The sequence below is a fragment of the Fukomys damarensis genome, unplaced genomic scaffold (genome assembly GCF_012274545.1).
Source record: "Fukomys damarensis isolate Sample0158 unplaced genomic scaffold, DMR_v1.0_HiC HiC_scaffold_38, whole genome shotgun sequence".
In the NCBI taxonomy this organism is placed as follows: domain Eukaryota; kingdom Metazoa; phylum Chordata; class Mammalia; order Rodentia; family Bathyergidae; genus Fukomys; species Fukomys damarensis.
In genome coordinates, this window is record NW_022900950.1 from 61,874,514 (window position 1) to 61,898,361 (window position 23,848).

General features: G+C 37.8%; 1 protein-coding gene across 1 annotated transcript in view; it reads right to left on the minus strand.

Moving 5' to 3' along the window:
• The window catches only part of Diaph3 (diaphanous related formin 3), a 479,227-nt gene extending 468,191 nt beyond the window's left edge, over positions 1-11,036 (minus strand). Inside the window, exon 1 of the mRNA XM_010636939.2 lies at positions 10,677-11,036. Within this exon, the coding sequence (XP_010635241.1) occupies positions 10,677-10,856 (180 nt within the window). The 5' untranslated portion in view covers positions 10,857-11,036. The remainder of the gene's footprint in view (positions 1-10,676) is intronic.
• Between the last annotated feature and the right edge of the window lie 12,812 nt (positions 11,037-23,848).

The window sequence follows — 23,848 nt, forward strand, 5'->3', positions numbered from 1 at the left end:
CAACAGCGCCTTTATTTTTTTTTTTCTGAAAAACATGTGCAGGTGAAAGCTGTGGTACGTTCATTCCTGTGGGTACAAGAAGGTGCTTTACACATACACAAAGAGCATCATGAAAATGCTACAAAAAAGAATAAGAATAAGTGGTGCCATTGTGGAGAGCAGGGAGGTTATGGTCTGGGATGTAAATTTCAGTTTGTACCCACACACTGTTGGACTTAAGAGATGTAAATATTACTATTTCAGTAAAAAATATATCATATACAACTAAAAGGAATCAGGTCCACGGACGAGGTCAAGAGAGTGATAAAGGCTTAGTATAAATGCTGAGAAAAATGGAAAAGAGGCCAACCAAAGAGCTGGTTAAAAGTCAAGACTAGAATCCAGCCTGCCTATGTTAATGTCCATCGAGCCCTATTCCCTGCTGTGTTTTCTGGAAAAAGTTCCCTACCTCGCTCAGTTCCTTTGCTGTGTGCAAAATTAGGATAATGAGAACATCTACTTGAAAGGAGTATATGGGGATTATATGCTTAAAGCAACATCTTAGCCATTATGACCATGATTCTCGCAGTATTCAGGACCCACAGGCTAAGGGCTTCCATTCACATCACTGACAGGGTTTCCACAAGGATGCAGCAGCCCAGTTCAGCCAGAACCCTGCCAGGCCACTCCCAGCTTGGAGAACTGAGGCAACTGGACAAGGAATTCAAAGATCATCCTATTCATTCATATTCTACCTTGTGGGAGGTGGCACGTTTGAAGACCTCCTGGTTCAAAACGTGAATTCAGAGTTACTGTGGTGAAGTGTTGGTTTAGTGTCCTACAGATCTTGGCAGCAGAAGGCTGACAGAGAAAGACAAACCCAATTCAGGCGCTGCAGGCTGAAATGAAAGAGAAAGGAAAGACTTACGATCAGTGACTGATCCTCCTGCTGTAAATTCCAGGAGAAAGTGAGACTAAACAAGGGAAGATCAAAATGCCATCATTAACTAAGACTGTGTCACATCCCCTTCAAGATGACTGGCACTAACAGATAACAACTCCTCTACTTTGAAAGAATCACAAGTGTACAACTCATAAAAGTTGTCACACATTAGTGTAAGACACTATGCCTAGACTACTGTAATAAACATTAACTCAACTAATTCAACAACCTATAAATGTAGTTATGATTACTTAATATACACATAGAAATTCTGAGGCACAGAGATGGAGTAATTTGACCAAAAGTCTACTACTATAATGAACCCAGCCTAAGACCTTTTTACCACAGTGTTTAAGGTTGGGGCTATAACGCTACATTGCCAGGACCAGTTCTCTAATAATCCAGATATGTTTCTGGTAGCCTTTATATGCCCTGTCCACCACCATTTCAGTCTGATATGAAATTAAGTGGACATTAAGAGTGTACTAATAACATTTAAACTTATTAACAATGGATGAATTACTGAACTAGGTAGTTTAAGGCTGCAAGAGTAAATTTGCATAGATTTCCAATTAGCCAACCCTTCAGATTCCTACTCTAAACACAAGTCTAAACCCGACACCACAGAGAAAGTGACTTCCAAAAGTTTACAAACATACATGTGACCCCTTTAAGTATTATGTCAACTTGATTGGCTTTGGAGTTGCCTACGGGATTAGTAAGCATATTTCTGGGTATGTATGCATGAGTCATGGAGGCGTAACTCTGGATACCTATCTGGCCCCTGGCCTCTCCTGAACTGTGCCCCTGCTCTGCTTCCCAGCCACCATGAACTGAGCAACTTTGCTCTACCACTCTCTTCCTCTGTAATATTTCTGCCTTGGAACCAGGCAAGCACAGAATGAACCCTTGAAATCATGAGCAAAATAAACCTTTCCTTAGAAGAAAGGCTGAGTGAAGTTAGAACATGGATTTAATGGAAGACCATCACCCTTTATAAAGAAATGAGATTGTCACATTGAATTTCTGGATGTAGATTATATATACTCCATTTTTCATGTTCACTTCTCAGGCTGTCAAATTTTCACTAGAAATGAACTGTAATTGTCATTATAATTGAATTCTGTCTGAGACTTCAATAAACAAAAACAGTTTAATTCTAAAGTGCATAATTAACATCATCAGGGCCAGGGATTTAGCTCAGTGGTTCCGCCTGCTTCTCAAGCACAAGGACCTGAGTTTGATCTCTGGTACCAAAAAAAAGGAAAAAAAAAAAGATACATAATTAACATCACCAATGTGCAAGTCTTTTATTTACAAAATGAATGAAGTCAGGCTTGGTAGCATATGCCTGTAATCCCAGCACGCTGGAGGCTAACAAAGGAGAATTGAGAGTTTGAGCCCAGTCTGGGGGACTGAGCAAGACCCTGTCTTAAAATTATAAAGGCCCAGGGCTATAGCTCAAATGGAAAGCTCTGGATTCAATCCCCAGTACACAGGTAGGTAGGTAGGGAGGTGGGGTAGGGAAGGTAGTGAGGGGAGGGGAGGGGAAGGGAAGGGAGGGAAGGGAAAAGAAAATTGAAACTGAGTGTTACCAAAGCTTGAGTTCATAACACCCAAATAAACAGAATACCCGGGGAAATGCAGCAATTAAAGGATAAACTCCCCACACATCCTTGGAAAATACTTCACAATAAAATTAGCCAAATAAATTCAGTACTATGGCTTTCACAATTAGCCCTATATCTTACAAGGGGCTTCAAGAAAGTAAACAGTGTTACTCTGAGTCAGCTACTTAACCATCTTTAACTCACCAAGGCGTAACTTAAACCACAACAAGTTGGGTCCACCCCAAGGCCCTCACACACAGAAGGCCCTTATTTGACAATCCTAGTCAAATCTTCCCTTCCAGTGTTTAAGATGTGCCATGATACTCAAAGAGATAGATAAATTAGAAAGTTATTGAGTATTAATTCCATTCACAGGTTTACTTTTAGTGTAAAGAAATATACATAAATTGGAAGCCCTTAAAAAAACAAAACTGAAATTAAAGGGTTAAAAAAAGCTGAGTAAGACCTTACCTCAAAGAAATGACAAGGAAAGATTATAAGGAGAAACAGGAAGGGAGAAAAATGAACATTTTAACAGATTTTATGAAATGTCATTTCTTAAATTTAGTAGACAGAATACAATGCCCTGTACCTCTTTTATGATAAATAAAAACAGCCAAAGTGCTATTTATAATTCCAAAATGATACTATTCAGGTAACAATGCTATTGCAACTATGGAAAGTTAAATTTCTAGAGGAGAAATGAATATAGAAACTGTTAGTAATGGTTCTAATTCTTTATGCTTTCTCAAGTTTCATATCATTTACTAAAAAAATGTTTACATATGACTGTTTGCTTCTTATAAACAGGTTTAAAACAGCTCCCTACTTCACACACTCTCTGAAGACCCAAAAAAAGTCATATTTCCAGGCAGTCCTCTATCAAGAATGTGAGGATCAGTCTTTAGATTCATCAACCTTTATTTATTTTCCTTAGACTCTGGGATCTTGTTTCTATCTGAGAAGCAAGGTGGCAAAAAGAAAAATGGCTAAACATGCACATATTTTCCACTATTAAATCCAATAATGATAAGTTAATTTCAGCAAAGCATCATCATCAATCACATTATATAAATGGTGTTGTTTATTTGGATTTAATAGATTTTATAGTTTTGTTTTGGATATGTAAATCTATTTCAGTTTCATAGTTGTAAAAAAGCTATAAGCATAAAGACATACTTAGTTTTATATCTATACATATATTAGAACATTATTTTTATTACCATTCAAGTCCATAATGGAGTGTCACAACAAATTTTTTTTCTAAGTTTGAGACTGTTTCCTATGTTGGTTTCTTTTTCTAAATTTTGCCTGTAAACAAGTTTCACAGTTACATGAGCTTCATTTTACAAATAAAGAATATACCCCTCAGAGATAGAAGGAGGGAGTGAGGGGGAGATGGGAAATAAAAAGAATTAAGATGTATGTACATGCTGACTCACCACGAAAATTGTAATCATTATGTACAGCAAGCATGTAGTTTAAAAAAAAAAGCTCTAAAAACTCAATCTGATGGTTCAGCCATCAGTTCTGAACTCATCAATACAAACTAGTGCACCAGAATAAGAACTAAGAAGCAAAAAGTTCTACCACCACCATATCACAAAGGAAAAGCCTTGCTCAGTTAACATGAAAAAACTACTCAAATAACTCAAATAACTTAAAATACCGACAAAAATAATTGCCCTATTATTAATACTACTAATGATAATGGCAAATATTTATAGAGGTTACAATGAGTCAGGTACTAACTAGGCTCATGATATATGGATTTAATAATTTTTAATTTGCATAGATGTGTCTTCCAGAGAACCTGTAAGAATGACAGTGGATCCCTTTAGAAATAAAATCTATGGTAAGCATCTCCAAGTAGTTTTCAATAAGAAGTCAATAACTTGAACGTTTCAGCACCAAAACTCAACTTATTTAAGCTCCTAATTCTCCCTAAAGCTAATAATGACCACTTGATTTGCTATTTAAGAAAAATCACTCCCAATGGCAAGGTATTTTGAAGACACCCTGGTGCTACTGAGGGGAACAGTTACCTTTGTAGATCCTGTTCAAAGAAAGCCCACACTTTGATCCTTAATATCTCATGAAGTAAAAGGTTATGTTTAATCTATATTTTATAGATCTAAAAGTCAAATTAGTTTCTGGAATAAACAAGCAAGAGTGTGGTGGTAAGCATATTCTTTAGTGTTCACTTGATTTCTAGTTTAGAGGATACTATGTGCTGAGTTAAAGACAATTACATTAGTGTAATACGTGGTAGTTTTTCCTTGTATTATTCTGCAAGCATAAACAAGTTATATACATGTTAATTTACATTCTATATAAAAAGCCAATTTTAAATCCAATTTATAAGGCAATAAATATATAAAGATTCTAGGACACAGCAATAAAGTTATGCCATAAAGTAGAGTTAATTCAAGACAACAATAATAAAAGCATGACAAATTTTAGCATTCCACCAACTGCACAAAGGTGTTTCAGGTAACATCTGTTCAGAAGCAATTGCTACAAGATAGACTAGATGAGATGCAAGGTTTCACAGTATAATAAATGTGTGTCAGTTTGCTTGCTTCATAATTAAAGACATGAGTCTCTGAAAAAAAGCAATTAAGCCTTGCTCTAAATCTGAGATAATCATTCCTACCCCCACTTCCTTTGTATGCTCAAAAATCCAGAGTTGTCCAGAAGTATTAAATAGCATTTATCATCTACTTTCAGCAGCTTACTGTACACCCCCCAGAAGAGCCACTTGACATATGTCCTTTTCATAAATCATATATTTAAACAAACAAACCTGGGTTTTTTTTTTCCTGTTGTGTTAGGAAGAATAGAAATGAAAAAGTGGGTAAATTCAGAACAATCTCTTAGGAAAGTGGCTTGAATAAAATGATTTTACCATCATCTGAAGGTTACTATATCTGATACATTAGAGAGAATTCTGACAATAAAAACTTGAGTGCCCAAAGCCTTCAAATAGGAACGCTATCTTGATGCTTGACAATTCTAGGACAACTGAAAGCATCAGTTGAGGCTTCAGTGAAGGAATAAGTTTTTTTAAAAAAAAACATACTAAAAAAAGTAAACAGCCAAATGAAGATTTGAATTATCATTACAATCAGTTTATTTTAATAATTAATAATTTTACAATTTTATTATAATTTGGTTAATTTCATATAGTATTCCCAAATTACGGGCTTTCCAAATTATTCAAGTGATAACACAAGGTAGAGATTTAAATAGATCTAATGGTTCTCCTAAACCTTTCAATATGGCCAACCTCATAGCTACAATAGCTGCTTGGTTTCCTATGGCAGCTGCAACAAATTATCATAAATTTCATGCTTAAAACACCGGAAATTCATTCTCTGAGCTCTGGAGCCATAAATGCCAAATCAGTTTCACTGGGTGAAGAAAAATCAAGGTGTTGGTAAGGTAACTGCCTTTCCCTCTAAAGTCTCTAGGTCGGGATAAACAATTACTTCATTCTTGCAGCTTTCAATATTGTATCACCGATTTCTGCCCTACACCTTCTCTTTTGTAGTCATATAAGGAAAAGTGTTTGCATTTAGGGCCCACCCTAATCATTCAGAATAATCTGCCTGTTTTTATATCCTCTGTTTAAAGGTATCTGCAAAGTCCATCTTTGCCATATAAGGCAACATTCAGAGGTTCCAAGAATTAAAGAGTGTCTATCTTTTGGAATGTCTCAGCCTACCACACCCACCTCAAAATAAAGTCAAAGCAATTAGGCAAGGCTGCACTAATCTTCTCAAGCCTAATCTGATTTCAACTCTAAATTCCCACTACAATAAACAAAAGTTTTCCCATCTTACACCTATTCTCACTTTACAACCTGCCTGTAACCAGGGAATCACTAATCCTACATTCATTAAAGCCATTACAAATTATTGTTAATGGTTCTTGCATGAGAAAAGAAGTGGTAAGGATTAAAACTCCCAACAGCCAAAAGAGAGTAATACAGAATGGTGATTAAGGATCAAAATTGTGTGACCTTAGGCAGCCAAATCTCTGCATAACTTGGTCTGTTCATATGGCAAACAAGAATAATAATATACAAACAAGTATGGGAAATCACAGCCTTGGACCAAACAATGAGCCCACTAGACCAAACCAATGTAATTTAATCAGAGTAACTGAGTTCACTGGTTTCAGCAGGCCCAATAACTAGTAAACTAATTAGATTATAGACAAGTAACTATAATTGAATGACTGGCTGTTTGAGTAAGCTGTAGCCAATTAAGTTGTTTTCCATGCCTCAGTTTTGTTTTCCTATACATGCTGGGTGATCATGATATTGGCTGAAGCTCTCAGAATTGTCTGTTTTTGTGAGCTATCCAATCTGATGGTCACTTCTGTTTTGCTCAAATAAATTCCAAGTGTAATTGGCCTAAGTAATTATTTTAATACTACCTACCTTATACTCTAATTAAGGAAGTTGATATTTATAAAACACTTAATGCTTGCCTATTTGTAAGATTAACTGATTCCTAGTGATGGCCAAATATGGTGTACATACAGATATGAATGGTCAGGCTGAGAAATTTCTCACAATCAAAAATTGAAGGTCATAACTAAATGATACAATTAAACAAAAATCTGTTCAATGACTAGTACATGTAAGATTTACATAAAGTCTGTGAGAACTTTTCAAGAACACTGCTAAAAACATCAACAACTTGGACTGCCAACTTAAAAGGTCTCTTTTCAAAGGACTGACCTACATCCTACAGCTGGAAGCTTCTCTGAGAAGCTACCTGTCTTGCTCTCAGATTAGATCTGGTGACCACAACTTGGTGTACTGTGGGAAGCCAGCCATGGCCCACTGGCTTTTTGAAAGACAATATTTGTTCCTTTTTAAGGACTGCACGTGTTAAACTTGTTTTGACCCTGCGCGGGAGAAACTCAGACAGCCAAAGATCTGTAGGAGTCAGGTGCTTCCTGTTAAAGATCTGATGTTATCTATAGGAGTCAGGTGTTGTAACTCCATTTTGTTAAGTTCCTCCACCTATTGTGGGAATCATGATTATTAGTTGCAAGTGTTGTTAATTTGTTTTTCTTGAGCCTGCTTTCTCTTGCCCGTGTGAACCCTCGTTCCCGTGGAGCGGGTGTTGAGGTTACTATGGTAATCCTAGCCCCTAACAGTTCGGTCTTTTCCTTTAAAAGGCTGATGCCTGCCTGCAATAAACGTCGCCTTGATCAGACTCTTGTCTTGGCGTCCTTCCTTTCTCTCTGCCCCATCTCCACCCCACTGCTCTTTCAGGTTTGAGGCAATGCGGGACAGTGCTCTGCGTCGCCGGTTCGCGACAGTGTACTGCACGTTTTGAGTAGCAATAAAGAGGCACCACTCAAAGCCTTTTCACAATGAATAGAAAACTGCTCTGTTCTCCAAGGAGAAAGATAATCAGATTCAAGTATTGAGGGTGTGACCTAGAGCAGGTTCCAAATTTAATGATTCACCTAAATTCCATCTTCTTCACAAAGTCTACACCCAGCTATCTGCCTGTCCTCTCAGCCTTCTCCAACTGTATTGTTTCCTTTAGCTATACCCAGCAACTCAACACTCACTGCGTAACATATTTTCTATTGAAACCAAATTGGTTAGTTCAGAAGCCTCAAAAGTTTGATTCATAGTGCAAACTAATTACAATAGACTATACTATTTACACTGAGCAATGGGGAGAGGTTCTATGCTGCAAAATTTTTGTACAAAATTTCACAAGTTACTTAAAGTCCACAGTTACACATTCAGTTGAAAACAAGATTTATCAGTTCTCAAAGTAAAACAATTTCAGTGGGCATCAGAGCTGTTGTGTTCTTAAATTGAGACAGGAGCAAATTGACCACTCAGTTCTATCAGCTTACAGCTTTGTAAAAATGTGCAAAATACAGAGCAACTAAACTACTCACACCCCTGTCACATCACCAATCAATTGTTTCTCCCCCTCCCCCTTTTCTCTCCCTCTCCCATCCCCTCTCCCACTCAGTGCTGCCCCAAGATCAGATAAAGACTTGAGGACCTGGAGAAATTTAGGCTTATATTATTTCATTCCAATCAAGAAAAAGCCAAGGACCAGGGATTTAGCTCAGTGACTCCACTGCCTGCCTCACAAGAACAAGGTCCTGAGTCCAATCCTCAGTACCAAAAGAAAAAAAAGAAAAAGCCAAAAACTCACTTGACATTTGGTAGTTAAAGCTAAACTACCAATCAACCACTCTTCAGTCACTGCTGTGATTCTTGTTAGGCCAAAAATCACCCGTCCTCCTAAAAACAAGAGTCACTGTTGTGTGGCACCAAGGGCAGTGGAAAGTAAGCAGACTAGGAGCTACTTGGAAGGCAGCTTTAAGAGTGGGATACTTACTGAGCCTTAGGCCAGTATCTACAAGTGGAACTGAACCTAGACCTCTAGCCTCTCTTAAAAATTCCAGGGGCTGGGGATTTAGCTCAATGGTTCCACCACCTGCCTCACAAGCAGAAAGACCTGAGTTCAAACCCCAGCACACACAAAAGAAGGAACTGCAGCTCATCCGAGCTTGAGGAGATAGCCCTAAAGCCAGTAGCATGCTCATGCTCCTGTTGGAAACAGATTCAAAATATCTCCATAAAAAAGCATTCCCAGGGGCATGAGTATAGCTCAATGACAGCTTGCTTAGCAGGGAGGAAAGAAAGTGGGGAAAAGAGGGCAAAGAAGGAAGAAAGGATGGAGGGAGGAAAGAAGGGAGGCCAACCTCCTGGAAATCCTACAGATTATGACAAAGCAATGAAGTTACAAGGATCAACAAGGAAGAGGAGAAAGCAAGCCAAGTCAAAATAGACCCTCCAAAGACAGCGCATACCAGAACTGTTAAATAAATAACAGCCAAGTCAAAAATGTTAAGAAATAAAAAAGCAAGAGACTATACCTTGAATGCCCAGGAAGATTAGAAAGTGGTACTTATCAAAACAAAAAATAAATGTTAAAATCAAATATTCAGAACACGTTAAACAGCAGATTAGACAAGGCTGATGACAGAAATAATGAACTGGAAGATGTATCTAAAGAAATTACCATACTGATTCAAAAGATAACAGAGTCCAAATTACTTCAAAATGAATTATGAAGTCATGATTCAAGTCAAATCCTACAAATAGTATTTTAGATGTGCTTATTAGTTCTAGAGCTTAAAAATATTGTCTTTTAGATGTCATCTTAACAAAATAACAATGGCATGTTGAAATATAGCATACCTAAGAAATGAAAAACATGAATGAAAAAAATGAAGAACATGAATCTTCTGCTATGCCTTCAATAAAATTAAACATAAATACTGACTCGGAAAAACGTATCTCCTGTATTCTAGACTGTAGGAGTCAAGAAAAAAAAATAAAACGAGCCTGTTAGGCCAAAACAGATTCTAAAGAGAAGTCGTCCCAGTGAATTCTTCTCATATTGGGCAGAATCTTCCACTGTCCAATTAACTCTCTCCTAATCATTCTTCAAATCTGTAAAGATAACAATCAAGTACAGTACTAAATTGCCCCTACAGGTAAAAAATGCCACCATTCTTGTGGCCATCGACAATTCAGAATAACGAGTTTCAAATACTTAGACTTCTTTCCAAACTAAACAAACATTCTTTAGCTATGACCACATGGCCCGCCAAGTTTTAAAAACGAGCTCTCAACTTTGGAAAAAATGTACCTACCTTAAAAAGTTCTCATTGGTTTAGAATAATAATTTTTAAAGTATTACTATTACCTAAAAGTTCACTTTATGTCTATATCCTCTTACACTAAAGGGTAGGGGAGAAGGATGACTAAAAAACAAAATTCAACGTCCAACTAGATGACGTCAATATATAGTCATTTGAACTGCTTTTCACTTCGGCTTGAAGGTGGGGCAGCAAGAAGATCAGGGCATTTGTCACAAGATTTGAACTGGACTCTGTAGTTGTCCACCTAAGAAGACCGGCAGCTCTAGAGATCTAGAATAAAAAGTAGTACCCCCTCCCAGTTCGCGCACCCTCAGCTGTCAACCAAGTCAGAATCCGAAGGCCTTGAAGGATCCCCAGACCCGAGCCGCAGCCCCTCTGCTGGACGGAACCGCCCCATGCCAGCTCCTAGCGACACTTACAAACTTGGAGCGCTTCTCCCCGGGTTCCTCCAGGCTGCCGGGCAGCGGAGGGTGATGAGGACCCTTCCTGCGCGGCATCTTGCTTTCCCGGCAGCTACGGAGCGAGGCGGAGGAGGGATAGGGGGCTCCGGCGGCTGAGCCGTGGGCCGGGTGGTGAAGCCGCGGCCTGTGCCTCTCCATCTCTCTCCGCGGGTCGGGATCGGACAGAATGCAACAGCTCAGCACACCACGATCAGGCAACTCGAGGATCCTGGCGGGGTTTTCCTTCCCGGTTCAGTCGCCCGCGCAGTCAGCTCAGCCCAACCCAGGCTAACCGCTGCCGCCGGGGCCGCGGCCAACACTTCCGAAAACTCCCGCCACCGCCGGTCCGCCTCAGACGCGCCAATCCAGTGCAGTTGGGTCAATTACACGCAGGGGTACCGCCCCTTCCGGGAGAATTCCAAAATTCCATTGGCTGTTCTGCCCGTCCATTCCGCTCCTCAACCCTTCGGGCGACCTGACTCCCTCACCTACCGAACTCAAGCTGAAATCGGCTTTTGAGATACGCTGAGGACTGATCAGAAAGTCACTAGCCAGGATTTAGTTGGAACTGAAGAAACCGGACGTGGAAAACTGGCTTTATGCTCTTTGAGCAGCGCAGGAATATAAAATTCCTTGCTAACCTTTTTGCACGTCTCGGGAGACCTCTGTCGCGTGGCCGCTGGGACAAGTAGTTGTAGGGTAGGTGCTGGAAAGGGTAGTAGGCGAGAGCACCCTCGACGCCACGGAAAAATGCTTACTAAACACATTTAGTGGGCGCTTGCAGAGTATCTAACTGCTGAGTGCTCGCTTTGGGGTAGCAGAGCGTTCCACCAAAAATCAAAATGTGCCTGGCTAGGCCACGTAGTGACCTTGCAGTGCAAAGTGGTTCGCAAACCTTTAAACAAATGACAAAGTGACATTGCCGCACTTGTTCTGCAAGCTCATTAAGAACACAGTAAATTAGAAGGCTCTGATCTGGCGGAACAAAACGAAAGATGTGGGGATTTTCAGTAGGCAGAAAGGAGTGGCGGGGCATTCCTCTAAAAGGCCAGAATAAGGGTATGCAGGGTCAAAGGCATGGAGTTGACGAAATAGGCATACATAAGGAAGGATCTTGAAATGACACGATGTCATACCCAAGATCAGCTGTGAAGCTAACAGCTCCTTATACGTCAGTGTGATTTTTCTCCTTTTAAAGTCATCTTTTCTTTGAACTATTTACTTAAAATATTGATCTTCTCACTATATGGAAGTGGTGTGGGCCAAGCCTCTAGTAAACATGCAGTATTGATTTTAGTACAAGCAAAGAGGTTCAGAAAAAAATGGATCTTAGTTCCAAATAAGTCTTCACTCTATAGCAATTTTTGTTTAGGTACTTTTTTTAATGGTGCCAAACTCAGTACCAGTGTCTGTCCTGAAAGAAAACCTAATTTAGGGAAATTTCCAGGGACTCGGTGAGATCAGGAGAATTAGAAGTAATTCTGTATGTCTTGATGACAGATGCAAATTTTATTCCTGCCATTTGCTAGCTGTGTAATGTTGGAGATGATCTTTAACTTTTTTGTTTCTCCTTAAAAGAGAGATAATAATAGTAATATTTACCAACTAGTCGTATTTGTCAGGCTTAAATAAGATAGCATATCTAAAGTTCTTTGAACTGTCATGTCCTCCAGCCCGAGAACACCAAGAGAAATACCTGTACTTGGAACGCTGGGATTGGGTTTGTTACAAAGAATGAGAAAACATGCACTATGGTGAGCCATGGTCGTCTCAGGATGAGGGTGTTAAGAAAGCACTTAACAGATTGGGCTTTGGTGAGGTGATTTGGAGAAGATTCCACAGAATAGGGTGAAGAGAACTGATCTTTATGTCCTGTCCGGAAGTGGAGACAATTCAATGACTGGGTGTCTTTGTAAATCTTATTCAGGAGGAGGGCAGGCTAAAGCTGTATCTGACAATAGAGCAGGGGTTCCTGGGAAGCGCGGGGGGGGGGGGGTCAAAAGACAAAATTACAACAAATCTAATTTAAAGATCTAATTGGCTTGTATTTGTAATTCTAAAATAGAACAATATCTTTCTATAAGTGTTCTGAGCAGAGCAAAGGAGTTCGCTTTATAGGAAGAAAAGGATTGAAGAAAGCAGAAATAAGGAATGAGAAGCAGATTCGTTATTTTATTTACTTTCCTTATAAGGTTAAAATAGAGGAAATTTCTTAGTATACCAGTTTATATAAACTGGGCCCCTTCTAATTGATTGCAGTGGGTCTCCTAAGGCTTTTGCTTTTGTTTTGTTTTGTTTTGTTTTAACCAGCTTGTTTCAGGGTTTAAGTTGAATGCACAGCTATAAATAAGAGTGACTCTACTCTAGTTTGGTCTTTCTCCTGGAACCTACATGGTGCAGCAGCTTGGCCCAAAGCTGGGCTTAGTCTACAATGCCTTCCCATGAATCTATTTAACCTGATATGTTATTCTTTGCCCACTGACATTTTTTTATCTGTGTTTAGACAAAATTAGGAAATGGTGGTGTTTTGTCTGATTTCATCATGGTCACAGAATGACCTTGTCTGATTTTGGTGTCTTGTAAGATGTTATCCACCAGGAGAACAACACAACCTGGGCTTTGAGTGGCAGATCAGTTGGTAAAAAAACACTGAGCATAACTATAAAGTGTCAAACTAGTACCCTGATGTCAAAGACTGTTGTTTTCTTTCTCATGTCCTCAGCACATTTAAATACTAAATAAATAAACAGGAACTAATTGTTGATTTTCAAGTCTACATTGAGCACTCTGAATTTTTTTCTCATAGAAATGCATTACAACCATAGTACATCCATGAAACTAGTATTACTGTACTAATTTTGCATAAGCTTTAAATTTTACATGGCTTTCTTATTTAAAATTCACAACAGCATACACTGCCTCTTGTTCTCTTGACTCTAGGAGAAGACAATACACTCCAATGAATCAAACCTTATGGAAACACTACTTTGTGCCAGGCTTAATGTGCAGGGGTAAAACAATTGAAGCAAACAACACACACACAAACATATATATAGGTTTATTAGGTAAACTTACAGGATCAGAGGCATAAGAGTCCACCGTGGCTGACTATTTTGGAGAGTCAGGACACCGTGGTTACTCAGGTGAAGAAGTTTTAAGCTGCATAACATGAGGGATCAGGAAGGCAGCACCAGTCTGAGGCTGAAGGCTTGGAAGCTCTTCGGAGACTCTGATGTACATCTGCAATGAAAGACTGGAGAAATTGGAGTCTAATAGCCATAGGTGATGGCAGTAACAAAAGATGCAACAGCTCAAGCAAAAAGGAGCTTATCAACCTAGGCCAACTTCCTCCTTTTCCTGTCATTCCATCCAAGCTGTAACCCAATTGAATGGTGCCACCCCTAATAGAGATGAGTCTTCCCCTACTTTTTGTGGCAACTTACATGCCAATCATCTCTAGGAACACCCCACAGATACACTCAGAGTTGTGCTTTATTAATTTACTAGGCATTTTGGATTCAAATCAAGTTGACATTATCATGATTAACTGTCACAATATTCTTATCATTATTTTTACATTTCAATCTCCAGATAATAGCTAATGTCATCCTCTTAAAGGTTCACTTTGAATGACTATAGAAAAACTTGTAGAAAATTGAAGGAAGGAATCATTCATCCTATTAACTTGGGGAAAAAAAATAAGCTACCATTTTACCCTCAAATTTGCCAGTATTACAAAGTCCCATGTCATAAAGTTTGGCCAATGTATAGCAACACATGAACTGCCATATTGATGGTAGAAATGCAAAACTTTGGATGATAACTTGGAAATGCTAGTAAATGTAACGTACCTATATCCCAGAAATTCTATACCTAGATAGCTCCCTGGAGAAGCCAGGTGAGTTCTACACCCGTGGATTCAACCATCCAAGGATGGAAAATGTTTGAAAAAAACCACCAATATTGAATATGCAGAGACTTTTTCTTTTTATCCTCCAAACAATACAGGGTAACAACTATTTATATAGCATTTGCATTGTATTAGGTATTATAAATAATGAGATGATTTAAAATATACAGGATGATTGCATATGTTGTTGCAAAAATTATACCATTTTATATGTGACTTGAGTATCTTCAAATTTTGCTTAGGGCTGCTGTTTTGGAACCAATCCTGCAGTACAACCATATTCATTTCTCCCAGGCATATACTATTAAAGAAAAATTACCTATAAACATAAAAAAAAGAAAAGTAACCTATGACACTTATGAAGGACAGGCAGATTTTATTCAAGGAAGGCCCATCAAGGTAGGTATAGGGACTACTGTGTTGACGTCTTTCCACAGTGGAAGAGACATTAATCTCAACACTGAATAAAATAAGGATAAGTGGGGATTGATAGCGAAGGTACAGAGTGAAAGTCAGTGGACAGAAAATCACCAACAGGAAACATCAGGGTAAAGGGAATTATTTTGTGTTTTGTTTTGTTTTGTTTTTAATTCAGTTTATTGGTACAATCTAGGTATACAATACAATTGCATTCATTATTGGGATCCTGTACCTTTACACGACAGGTCTTGATTCTCATTTTTTTCCCCTTGTCCCTGCCCTCCCTTCACCCCCTCCTCCCCTCCCCATTTACGCTTTATCTGCATTTTTTCATTTTCTCATATTTTTTCCTCTCCCTTATTACCTTTCCCCTACCCTTCCCACTTTCCCTACACCTTTAGCCCTTTACTTCCTATTTCACATTATTAATTATCTCATTAGGATCCTGTGTACTATTATAGTTTATCACACCAGAGAAACTATTCGGTATTTCAGTTAAGAAATCTCTATATGAACATTAAAAATAGGGAATCCTAAAATAAAACTAAAAAGGAGAGTAAAAGAAAAGGCAATGATGTAAAATTAAAATAATCCTTAATTCTGAAGATGAAAATGATCCTTGAACATATTTAAGTTGCTTCTTGCTTTTGTAGTCTTCTTCTCTTTTTTCAGTTTTTAGAAAATACTTTATTAGCTTTGGGGTTTTTTTTTTTTTGTTTTTTTTTTTTTAGGTTTTTTTTGAGACAGGGTCTCACTATGTAGTTGAGACTGACCTGAAACTCACTATGTAGCCCAGGCTGGTCTCAAACTCATAGTGATCCTCCTGTCTCAGCCTCTCGAGTGCTGGGATTACAGGCGTGCACCACATGCTCAGCTGGGTGAAGGGTATTCTTCAGGAACCAAATCAACAGAATTCTTGCTGAAGGCAGGCCAGGGTGGTAAGAAACTAAGTGGACCCAGATACCAAAGGTTAGGAAAAATTATGTTAGCATAATTCTACAAAAACAGAGAGGGGAGCCCAATTTCAGGTCCGGTCAGAAAGTGCCCAGTGAAGCCTGCCTCAGGTTTGAACAAAGGAAAACATCTTGGTAAACAAAGAGGAGAGAGATTTCTGAGTCATAGTGCAAATAACCCTATGTTAGAAGACTACCATACTTTTCCAAATTGGCTGCCCTATTTTGCATTCCCAGTAGCAATGCCTGTACAATTTTACCACTTCCTGTCAACAATTTTTATGTGGATAAATTTAATCCAACTTTTCTTAGTGGATATGAAGTAGTTTTGATCTGCCACTAATTTTTGTGAAGAAAATGTCACTGGAATATAGCCACACTCATTTTACATATTGTCCATATGTGATTTTGATCTATAGTTAAAAGTAGTTGCAGCAGAGATCTTATGGCCTGCAAAATCTAAAATATTGGCCATCTAGCACTTTACAGAAAGTATTTTCTGACTCCTACTAAATGATTTTTTTCTTTTGGTATACTATGATCACTTTTGTTTAGTTATTTCTTGCTCTTCAGTGTAAGTAACATTCTAGTAAGAAAAAAATTTCAGGATGGGGTGAGATTCTTGCTTTTGGGGTGTTACCTTTTTAAAAATCTATTTAACAAGGTCAAAAAGATCTTGCCACTATAATGAATTACAGTGGAGAACAGACTTGATTTAAAGTATGTGTGAAAATCAAAATTACTATATGGATATGTGAATCATCTTAAAATACAGTCAAGCAATTTGTGCTCTGATAAGTTTTCTCCAGAGTCTTATGCTGTAAGTTCAGATAGAAATTCTTCATAGGGAATGTAATTAGTATAACACAGTTTAATGTCATGCTTAATAGTTTCCCAGAATGTTCTGATTAGAAAATTAATCTGCCCATGTTTGTAGATGATAGAGCCGTTTAAAAGAGAACAGAAATATTCCTATTAATATTAGACTCTTAACTAAGGTTTAGTTGAAAGTGTTAGATGTCACTACCAGATTGCACTCCCAATATTTGAAATAAATAGAAAAAAGGAATTAGGTAATTATTAAGACTGCCATAAGATGATGGTTTAATTCCTCCATATTAAAGCACAATTACTAAAGCCCAACTATAATTTTTGAATCACTTGGAAAATAATTTGTCTGACAATAGAAAATAGTAACTGTGTCACTCCAAGCTACAAATAACTAGAATAAGCTGCATGAATTCTATGATGCCCCGTAGAAATTTTCAAACTGTCTTTTTCTTTCATCTATATCTCTATATCATCACTATATATGTTTTTCTTTTTCCAATCTGCAAGTGAATTGTTGTGTCCCAGATATTCTGTAAGATCAAATGGATATGAATGCTGTCTTTATTAATGTCTCCACTTAAAGCATCTATTTGTGTGCATTATTTGCTTTCTGTCTTTAAATGAACTCATCTTACTATAATACACTTAATGTTATTTCTTCGATTTTCTGTGATTAGCATATGAATGATTATATTTGGATTGGGAAAAGGTAACATGTAATTAGCTGTAATAGTTGGTGTCCTTACTTTTTGCTAAGACATCTGAAATACTAGCAGTTTTCTGTGAAATCGAGCTAGGCCCACATGGTCTCCAGAAAGTGTGGTCACAAGTCACCTCACTCCCTGTCCTTAATGTTGCTCTATTTGCTGATATTGATTACAGCATCCTTTCTGAGAATCTCTTCTCACTTATTGTTCTCAACATCTCTCTAAAGTCTTTCCTTGACCTCTACTGGAGCTTTTCTATTGTCTCTCACTCTTCAAGGTAGAATGCTTTCATGGTTCCACTCTGTTGGTGACTTCCAAATAATAACCCAACTAGAGGAGTTATGCTTACACATTACAAGCTTACCTCAGTTTAATCAACTGCAAAGTAAGGAAGTTGAATTATGTTCCTCCAACTTTCAAACTGACATACTCGAAGGTCTACGCTTTCACACTAGTGCTTTCAGGGCCACGGCAGAAGGTGAGGCATCCATGATTCTGAGCCTTCTCCCCAGCAACATTTAAGCCAACAGTGCTTTTACTTGTTGAATGAGTTGTTGTCTAATGTGAGAGTTCATGTGAAACAAAATAATTCTGAATAAAAGGAAGAAAATAAAACCTTCATCAAATAAAATGTGATAAAGATTACTGTTTCTCAGTCTTTATTTTTATCATCCCCTTAAAGTCTTGTATACATTTTCCCTATTGTCCATCCCCATGAAATTTTAAGACTTTAAATATTCTATATGTCTTGCTATGTACTATATATAAGTCAATGTATCAAGAGACAGCTTCTATGCCCCCTAAAAACCAATTTTCATAACCTTGGTATCAAGTACCAAAGGCAATATCACTTCCCTTCCTCTAACTAACCCAGTACTTCAAAACATACAAATAAACAAATAGGGTTGGTGAAGTTCCTGGATCCAATCTCCAGTGCCCACCCCCAAAAATAAATTAATCTATGTAAAGAAAAATATTCATCAGATGTATCAGAAGTTGGGTGGTCAGGATTGGAAAATAAAGATAAATGAGACTATTTTATAGACACCTAAAATCCAACACATACAAAAGTATAATGAACCTATTTTCCTTTATGCCTGCCTTACTCAGGAAACCCACAGCACTAAATGGTAGCTCAGCCTCACCAGTTATCTGAGGAGAAACCTGTTCTGTTTCATGTCTGTATCTCACACCAGTCATTTCAAGGAGTTCTTACAAGAAGCAAGTTTAGGTCTTGCTCAGGGAAGTGAGTGATCCAAGCATCTACCAAGCTTTTAAAATACTTGGTCATTGACACTAGTCAGAATCTTTTCTCCGTACTTTAGGAAAATATTTACATTTTTCCTGAAATAAAGAGATCTGTATTTTATTAAGTCCACAATTCACTAAGTTTTTTTTCAGAGTCAAAATGGTTTTTATTTTTGTACATAATTTCTTTGGGACCTCTGTTCAATTCATCAGCACTAATCTATCCTTTCTGTAATTAGGAAACCTGATTAGGAGTTCTACATTGTTTAGATGACAATAAATTTCCCTTTTTCATTTTTCTATTTTAATTTTATTATAAAACCTGTCTGAAATTCTACTTTAGAACTGTATCAGCATTTCTTTTCTCTTTTCCAACAAATCTTTTCTTTACCTTAGGTTGTTTCTTTGTAAATTAGTTTCCAAAATTTTCTTTTCTTAAAGACAAATACTGGAGCCTAATTATCCTTCCACCATATGGTTTGTCTTCTCTTCTTTATTCCTCAAAACTATCACGCAGTCTTTCTGCAATTGCTATCGAAATTCATCTGACCTCTTCCCATTATATTTGTATACCTCTAAACCCACCATCTGTCGTTGTCCTTCAGATGGTTACTAAATCCTGAATTCATTTTAAGGTCTTGCCTTTTCTGTAACTCAATTTCTCACCTCTCTCAGTTATATGATTCCCTAAACCTAATTTCCATTTCATACTAACAGGAGGGAGCGAACTATTGTAAACAAAATAAAACATCCTCTCTTCATTTATACGGTGACAAGGAAGAGTTACACCTTACCTTTTCCATGAAAAGTGGTCTTGAGCAAGGACAAACTATACTAGCACAGGAGGAAATGAAGCAAGCTATTGAGAGTATGGCAAAAATTATTCTGGCACACAGCAACCTTGTTGGAGTCCTCTGGGGAGATGGACATCCCAGAGGACTTGTCTTAGTCTTTCTGAGCTGTGCTAACAAAATGTATTTAAGTGGATGGCTTATAAAAACAGAAATGTTTTTCTCATAGTTCTAGAGGCTGTATTTCCCAACTTCAAAGCATCAGTAGATTCAGTGTCTGGTCAGGGCCAACTTCCTTAACTAAGCGAGATGAGAAACAGAGAATGCAAAAAATTTAAAATGAATTCACATTCGTATGACGGAAAGGTCACAACTGTCCTCCAGGGTCCATTTTATAAGGGTAATTAATCCCATTCACCAGTTCCAAGGGGGAAGAGTTCTATGTCTCAATCACCTTCCCTAAAAGCTCTTCCCCAAGGTCGAAAGACTATGAAAGGTAAATGATGTAAAGTGATTCAGAACGTCAAGGCCACCACCATGTGCAACTGAAGACACTCACAAAACAGGACTTCTGTAACTGATTCAGAAGGTAGCAAGAACAGCAGGATGCATATGAGTGAAGCAAGGAGGAGTACTCTGAGGAGGATTAATGGCAATGTGTCTTCTACTGTAATCTCTTTTTATAAAATTAAACATTTACCATATTTTTTATCATGTCTCTTACATGTGATTTCAGGCCTCTTGACCACATCACCCCTAAACTTCACTCTAGTTGGAAGCTTTCCAATCTCTGAGTTCTGTTGTGATATACCAGCACCCTACACTTTCAGGTGTTTTTGTTGATCATAAGCAGTTTTTCTCTACTTCTTTATATTGTTACCAAGGTATGATAATCAATACCACAAACTAAATTTCAAATGTAGATGAGCCATGCTTTTATATGATAATAGAATACAATTTTCATTAACTTTCAAAATATTCAAATGGGAAAATTTACCAATTTTCCAGAAAGAGTTTACCTATCAAAATCCTATTTTTGCCCAAAACAAAGAACTACTTACAATAATATGTTGTATGTGAAAGGATTATTTTTTAATAAACTGATCATCATTCCAAATAAACTGCTCTTCCTGGTATGTTTTTACTACATGCTATCTAAGTATCTCTTATATGTGAGTGTGTCTTAGTTACTTTTCTTATTGCTGAGCCCAAATACCCAACACCCAAAATTAAACAATGAAAAGTTTATTGTGGCTCACAGTTGAATAGAGGTTTCAGTTCATAGTTGGCTGGCTCCAATACAGGGTGGCATGGCAGAGGGGCATCACAAGGGAGAAACAGTTCATGGCAGACAAAAGGCAGAAGACAGCAAGGTAGTGAACAGTGAAGTAATAAAGCAGCAGGCAGCTGCTACTCCTTTCTACCACTTCCATGGTACCTGTCCTTTGGGTGGTGTCACCCATTCCCAGAGTGGACCTTCCCACCCTGGATTATGCCAAACCAATAAGTAGACTCATTTAATAATCATGCACCCTTAATCCAGCCATCTCTGAAAAGCCATTCCATAGGCTGTCTACCTGGTATTGTGAAGTTAGTAGAAAGTATGACAGATGACAGGAAAATAATATTTAGTGTTAAAACTGTGCCATAAATCTTTCACAAGTGAATACTTTATCCTTCGCCATATCAGGAGTTAATAATATCACATGAGGACTGATACAAAGTGTATATTTGGAGATATACAAATATTTGTCGGGACCATTTCCATTATAAGTTACAAACTCTCAATTCAAACTGGTTTGCTTAAGCACCAAAAGGCATCTTATTTTCTTGAAACATTGAGAATGATACTTGGGAAGTTCATATAATAGAAGGAATTAGATATGGAGCTGGTGATCAGGACTGGCTACATAATTACAAAATTAAAAAACAATGTGCCTTGGGCCTTGAGCTCAGTGTTAGATGGTTTGGTTTGCCTAGCATGCATGAGGCCTTGGGTTTAATCCCTAGCACTACAAAACTAAAACAAAAAATAAACAGAATAGCATGTTCTCTGTTTAAAAGTCATTAGAATTTCCAGATGGGAGAGCATTGATCCAAGTTTGAGGCCCTTCTGGGTTCAGAATTGTGTGTGGCTACCTAGGGTAAATGCCCATTAATCTGGTCCTGCTAGTAAGTCACGCTAGAGATTCTCATTTTCACCCTGAGATGTGTCAAATCCATTTTTCTTTTTCTTTTTCTGTGTTTTTCTTATTCTATCCTACTGCAGACAGGATTAGACAGTTGTTGCTGCTAATTCAAGCAAATAAAGTTTTAGAAAGAGCTCTGACTGGTCAGGCCTGAGTGAAATGCTCAGGTATGTTGAGGAGACTCCAGAGGAGAAGTGGAACAACACGAGTAACAGCACAGTGGTTCCCTGATCCAAACCACAAGGAACAGGGGAAGGATATCTCCAAGGAAGCTGTGATGCTTACATTAGTCTGTATTGTGTTCTATGTCCAGTAACACAATAGCACAAAGTAGATGAGGTATAAAGAAAAGAGGCTTATTTTAGCTCATGTTTCTGAGAAGCCACCTCTGGTAATGTCTTGCTTGCTGGAAGGGTCCCAAGGTGGCACAGGGCATCACATGGCAAGAGAAAGAAAGTGCACATGTTATATTTTCAGGTTTCTCTCCCTCTTCTCATAAAATTACTAGGATTTTTTGGGTGGGGTGAGGAGCTCCATCCTAGTGACTTTATCTAAACCTAATCATCTCTTAGAGCTCCCACCTCTAAACTCCGTAGGCAAATTAATTTTCCACTTTCCTCCTACCTCACAATTGTGACAGAGTTTCAATACATGAATATTTGGGGACATATAAATACAAATCATATCTACACCATACTACCAGAGCCACCTGGTTCTGCTGAGACTGGTAAAACTAAGGCAGAATAGTATTCTGAACCAGCAAAACTAAAATTACCACATAAAGTTCACTGGATTTTTTTTTTTTTTTTTTTTTTTTTTTTTTGGTACTAGGGATCAAACACAGGACCTTGCACTTGAAGGCAGGCAGTGGAACCACTGAGCTAAATCCCTGGCCCAAGTTCCCAGAACTTGACTTGGCACTCTACTAGCACTACTTTTTAAATAAATCCTTCTAATCCACATTGTTATAGTTAACATTACATCATGACCATCCAATAAATACTAGTTTCCCTGACATTATCTAATGTTAGTGTGGGCCTCAGGGTATAAAAGAATTTGAGGTAAAAGGTATAATTTTTAAATTTCTATGTAAAGATGAATGGCACAATGATTCTGGCTGTCTGTAAACATTTTTTCCAAACCCATGAATAGCATGGCTGAAAGAAAGCTGAAAGACAAATGGATGGACAGGTGATAGGAAATTTCTGTTTACTATAATGACCATTGCTTTTTTTCCAGAGCAGGTTCTCCTAAGTAGAAACAGTGCATATTATTTGTAAGGTTTTGATCTGCCCCTTAATCTCCCTTAATACAGAGACACAGCCTATACTGATTACTAAAGCATTCATGAAGATTCAGAGATAACAATGTATGAAAGTTACCAAATCTAATTTTCCTAAGAATCCAATGGCAAGCTGTTTTTGAGAGGTCCCCTATTGGCCATGACCTGTTCAGGTATCCAGCCTGTTTTATTTCTGTGCTTTTCAAATTCAACTTTCTGAACTGCATTTTAGACTCTTGAATTTCCTTTCTTGTACATGTGGGTATACTAGTTACACTTTAGCCCATGCATTATTGAAAGTTTATTGAAGAAAAGAAAAAGGCTTTCTACACCATCAGAAAGAAAGAGAAAGTTTAATTTCTAGGAAGAGCTGAACAGGGAATTTGTGATAGACAAAAGAACTGGTTTAGAAAAAAAGATAAAAGGCAGAGAACCAACATTTTGCTTTCATTACACAAGCAGAATAACAATATAAACAACCAGTTTTCATAAAGCTCAACATCTAAAAAATTATCTATTTAACTACCTTGGTTCTTTTCTCTACATCACTTATGCTAAATGTCGATTATAACTTCAGAACTAAACTGAGGAATGAAAAAGCATTTTAATCATGTTAAATGTCTACTAGGTGTGTATGCAGTTGCAAAATGCACTGCATAATTCAATATTTTTGTCCTAAAGAAAGCATGGTAAGTGTAAAATACACTTCTTCCTTTCTTCCACTATAAGTAGTAAAGCCTTTATGGCAGGAAAGCCATAGTCATAGATGCAAAACAGAATTTCCCATGCATTCAGTGATAACTACAACCAAACAAATAGC